General features: G+C 55.4%; 2 protein-coding genes across 2 annotated transcripts in view; one reads left to right on the top strand and one right to left on the bottom strand.

Annotated features, from left to right (window-relative positions):
• Positions 1–1771, bottom strand: part of PHACADRAFT_84750 (uncharacterized protein) — a gene marked incomplete at both ends in the record, with an annotated part of 3112 nt that extends 1341 nt beyond the window's left edge. Inside the window, 7 exons of the mRNA XM_007390954.1 lie at positions 422–853; positions 915–962; positions 1017–1034; positions 1084–1154; positions 1214–1286; positions 1338–1405; positions 1465–1771. Coding sequence (XP_007391016.1) covers positions 422–853; positions 915–962; positions 1017–1034; positions 1084–1154; positions 1214–1286; positions 1338–1405; positions 1465–1771 — 1017 coding nt within the window. The remainder of the gene's footprint in view (positions 1–421; positions 854–914; positions 963–1016; positions 1035–1083; positions 1155–1213; positions 1287–1337; positions 1406–1464) is intronic.
• Positions 1772–3819: 2048 nt separating this feature from the next.
• The window catches only part of PHACADRAFT_248300 (glycoside hydrolase family 5 protein), a 1962-nt gene continuing 923 nt past the window's right edge, over positions 3820–4858 (top strand). The window contains exons 1-6 of the mRNA XM_007390953.1: positions 3820–3953; positions 4016–4053; positions 4105–4229; positions 4286–4324; positions 4387–4554; positions 4612–4758. Coding sequence (XP_007391015.1) covers positions 3845–3953; positions 4016–4053; positions 4105–4229; positions 4286–4324; positions 4387–4554; positions 4612–4758 — 626 coding nt within the window. The 5' untranslated portion in view covers positions 3820–3844. The remainder of the gene's footprint in view (positions 3954–4015; positions 4054–4104; positions 4230–4285; positions 4325–4386; positions 4555–4611; positions 4759–4858) is intronic.

Genomic DNA, 4858 nt, shown 5'->3' with positions numbered 1-4858 from the left:
GCTTCCGCTTTGTCTGCTCGACCCTTCTCGCCCTCCGCAAGCTGCATTTGCTCTGCTGCTCGCGCTCGCGATAGAAGCACCTCGAGCTCCTTCGAGCGTGTGACACACTCGAAATGTCGTTCTCGTAGTTCGTATTGTCGGAGTATGTCCTTTAGGCGTTCTCGAACACTACATAGCGGCCAACTTCAGCTGGGAAAGCGGGGGGAATTCGGAGATGTGCTTACACTCCGTCAAAGATGTCTTCCATCACTTTGCGAGCTCTATACTTCCATCAGCGTTGAGGCCATGTAAATGTCTACAGAGCGCGTACTCTCCGGGGTCTTCCTGCCAGTGCTTCTTCAACAGCTGTCTGCGTGGCTCGCCTCCCTCGTCCTGCATCGCCGTTAGCCTCGCAGACTCTCTTGTAGCGCTAAACACGCACGATCTCTTCCGTGCCGGGCCCTTCTGTCAGATCCATCATCTCTACGGCTAAGATCTCGTCTCCGTCCTCCATGCCTGCCTCCTCCGGCGTCTGATCCACCTCGAGCGTGCGCCCGCCATGGGAAAATATGAACTGCATCGCACCCGCCGAGAGGGTCGACGAGCCCGAGGTGCCGTTGACCTGCTGGCCAGCCGCCGCGGACGTGCCAGAAGGCTGCGACTTGGCGTCGCCCTTCTTCTCGTTGACCTCCATGCGCTCCGTCCACGCGTTGAAGAGCCGCGAGAGCTTCGTCTTGCGCGAGATCTTGAAGAAGAGCTCGGCGCGGTACTTGCAGTGCACCTTCACGACGATGTCGGGCATCTCGCGGTACTTGACGTCCTGCAGCTTGAGCTTCTCCGTCCGTTTCGCGACTTCGAGCTTCATCTGGGTTAGCTGCTTGGTGTGGGGACCGCTGTGAGTCGAAGCGGCGATTGTACAGGCTTCCTGAACGCACCTGAGTGTTAGCCTCCTCCACCGACTGCATCAGTCGCTTGCTGTCCTCCTAGACAAGTGTAAGAATATGCACACAACTGCGTTCCCCTGGATTAGAACCCACTCGTAGCTTCTTGTTATCCTGAAGCAAAGGTGAAAATGTAAAAAGATTCGCATATATTCGCTTTTACCTTCTGCAGCTCTCGAGCTAGGCTCTCCATCTTCGTCTTGGTCTGATTCGCCTTTGTCAGTTGACTCTTGGCTTCATCCAGAGCGTGAATACCGCTGCACAGGCCTAGTGATGCTTTGCGAGGCACTAACCGGCATCCTTGTCCTTGACCAACTTCTGCTTCTCTTTGGCGTGGTCACGCTCTTGTCGCTTTAGCTCTGTGAACTGCCATCTCGAGAACGTCAGGACAGCAAGAGAGCGACAGTGCAAACCTACAAGTTCGACGTATTTCTGATGCACGGCGCTGTCCCCGAGGCCCGCGACGGTGCTCTGTGCCTCTTCCGCTGTGATTGTATGCATGTGAACAGCTGGCGGGTAACGTATGGCAGCTCGCCAGGCGCACCGATTCTCCGTTCTTCCTCCTCGTTGTGAATCTCCTCCTCCTCCAGAGTGGCGATCCGGCTCTTGAGGCTCTCGTACAGCTGTGACGGGTCCACCGGAGGATCGTTCTTCTTCTTGCCCTTCTGTGCATGCGAGTGCGCCCCGTTCACGGGCCCGTTTGGCTGACGATTTGCGGGTGGGGACTGCCCAGAACTGGCCTGTGCATTCGCATTATTTGGCGGAGCTGGCGGCGCGGCAGAAGGGGCCGGAGGAGTCGGACCCGTCGGAGGCGGCCTGGCCTGCCTCGTAGCGGCTTGTGCACCGTTCATGTGGAAATCCTTTTCAGCCGTACCGGAGTAGTCCTGGAATGAACGGGCTGTACTCCGCGAAGGGATGCAGCTGGTGAATAGGCGAAGGAGTCCAATATTTCGTCGCGGCAGTCGGTCAGAGTAGAGTGAGGGTAGGAAGCCAGAGTTAGTCCAAGCCTTGCCGCGCCTGTCGCGCCTTCACACACAACGGTCATCTTGCCTCAGCCACTCATGTTCGTAAACCTCTGCCAACCTCACTCCTGCTCTAGTTCTACATCTATCTGCGAGCGTTGTCTGGATCATACCACTCTTTGTTGTACTTTGGAACCCGGCAAAAAAAACTACTTTCGTCTCGCTTACCAGACATGCAAATCTCGCGTGCTCCTCGCTCCTCGCCTCCTCGCTCGAGTTCCCTTGCCACGCGCTCTGCACCCCATTTATCGCAGATTCGCTCCGAGTTTCCATACTGCTATCCGTCCGACCAGATCGCGGCTGTCTCAGCTGTCTGGCGAAGGCTATCATCGGGGAATTGGATGGGTGTCACTTTGCTGTACGGTCACGTTATGCGCATCTCGCCCGTTGCTGACAGACTGGTACTTTCCTGAGTTCCTAGGACGCATCTGATCACTACTACTTGACATTGAGGCTCACCAAGTTCAGCTAGGCAGGAGTCCTCGTGCCCTTCCCCGTCTCGCCTCCTTTACGTATAACCAAAGAAAACTCGCCAGGAATGTGATCTGCGCATACTTCTATGTGCACCGTGCACGTCTTCTCCGTGTTCGTTATCGATATTCGTATAGGTTGAGGAAGGTGCCTTACGTGCTGTCACTACGAAGTTTTCGATGTCGGTGCGTACTCGGGGGCCATCTCTTCATATCGTGCGTGACTGAATACACTGTCAGGAAAATGCGCATGCATCCTTGTCACCCGACCTCTGCCCATATGTCGCGCGCAAGCTTTGGCGTCGTCGAGCACGGTCTGCCGACTGCCTGTATGCGGTTCATGAGCGCGTCCACATGCACGAAAAACCCTCGCGAGCCTCGATTCTCTCCCGAGCCGCCTGAACCAAGGGTTTGGGACCCACAGCTCGGAACGGGACCAGTACCGTCCGGAATATCCCGTCTGCGTTGTGGAACGGTGTCAGTGTCAAGATCAGTTTCTGAAAGACATGGCTGCGTCTCCCCATGCCCGGACTAACCGTGCCCCGTGTAGAGACGCATTCGTGAAATGTTCAACCGGCGCACTTTGGATGATTATTCGACCTCTAAGAGGGCTCTAGGCCGTAAGGAAGATGTGTGTGTAAGTATCTCTGTTTCCAACGCGCCAGAACTGCGTTGGGACAGCTGCCGTACAGACACCCACTTGGATCCACCAATATGAAGATGCGAAATCATTTGAACGAAACCGTGCGGAGTGATGTTGGCTTTTGCCTTTGATCGGCTGGTTACCACCGCATGCCTAGGGCATAGCGGATATCGTCGCTGTGGTAAGCTGACTATTGGCTGTCTTTCGTTCATTTTTGGTCATTTGACCGTAGTACAGCGTCTGCAGGTTGTCGTAATGCATGGATCGGATCCTAGTGGCAGCTTCTCCGCTGCGCCCTACGGCACCATGGCGCGCCAGACGGGATGGAACCTGCCTAGTCTGATACAAGTGCCTCATGGCATCGAGGTACGGAGATTGCTTGATGTTATCTTCACAAGCAACCATACGAATCCGGCCCTGCAACAAGCATAAATAGCGCTCTATGCTGAGGGTGAAAAAATGTCCTGGCGCGAGCACTGTGGCACAGGGTCGGCGAGCGCACCGCCCAACTTAGGGCTAGCCCACGTGGGAAATTGCTAGACGCCGAATTTCGCGCCCTCGTTCGGCACGCGTTTGGCACCAACGCAGCTTCGAAAACTTATGCCGAAAAATAGTGTCTAAACAGTTGAACTTCCCCTCCTTCACATGCGAGATGTTTGCCTTATTCGCCATCTCCGGGAGATCCCCAGCTCTCCTTTATAAATCGCCCGCTCTCCTCTAAAAATCGCTCGCTCTCCTCCTCTCCGAGCATCCCCCTCTCCCCCTCGCCCTCCCCCAGGATAGCCCGTCATGCTTAGACGCGTAGCTTCACTGTCGTTCCTCACCCTAGGGTTGTTGTCACGCCTCGCTCTCGGTGACAACCCGATTAACCCTGGCTTTCCCTACGGGTCTGAGAAAGGTTGGTTGCCCTCGTCCGTCGCCACTACTGCCGTCGATAGCTCATTTTTCACATTCACTCAGTTCGTGGTGTGAACTTGGGAGGATGGCTTGTGCTTGAGGTGTGCACCACTGCTGTTTTCGTCTTGGCGTCGTCGCTGAGTTGGTACTAGCCATGGATCACACCCAGTATCTTTGACAACACCGGCAACCCCAACATCGTTGATGAATGGACGTTCTGCCAAATGCAAGACCGCAACACCGCGATGAGCGTTCTGACCAACCATTGGAACACCTGGTGCGATCCATGTCACCGTCTCCACTAAACGCCACAATTGACTTAGCTCGCTTAAGGATCACGGAGTCCGACTTCGCTGCCATCGCTGCTGCCGGGTATGTCCACGTGATCGCGTCAATATCATCTCGCGTACTGACCGATATTCATCCGCTGTTAGATTGAACCATGTCCGCCTTCCGATCGGCTACTGGGCTTTTGAAGTTGGCCCCGGGGAACCATACTGCACTGGTCAGCTGCCTTATCTCCAGCAGGCAGTCAGTTGGGCGGAGACCTATGGGCTGAAGGTTATTGTCGACTTGCACGGCGCTCCCGGTAGCCAAAACGGGTATAGACATGCTGTAACGTGTTCCAGGACGTAGAGAAGCTGATACGATCTCGGCAGCTTCGACAACTCCGGCCAAAGGCTCTCATTCCCCGGTTGGCACTCGAATGCGACCAACGTTGCTCGTACGGATGCTATTATCAAACAGATTGCTTCGATGTTCGCTGGCCAGGAGAACGTCGTGCCTATCATTGCTCCTCTGAACGAGTGGGTCGTGTCGTGGTATATCTATCACTCGTTGTTGCTGATCCCCTCGTGTTAGGCCAGCCGGTTTTTGGATGGTCAAGCCGTGCTCGATGTCGTGCAG

The sequence above is a fragment of the Phanerochaete carnosa genome (genome assembly GCF_000300595.1).
Source record: "Phanerochaete carnosa HHB-10118-sp unplaced genomic scaffold PHACAscaffold_1, whole genome shotgun sequence".
Lineage (NCBI taxonomy): Eukaryota > Fungi > Basidiomycota > Agaricomycetes > Polyporales > Phanerochaetaceae > Phanerochaete > Phanerochaete carnosa.
This window is presented reverse-complemented; position numbering and strand designations above follow the sequence as displayed.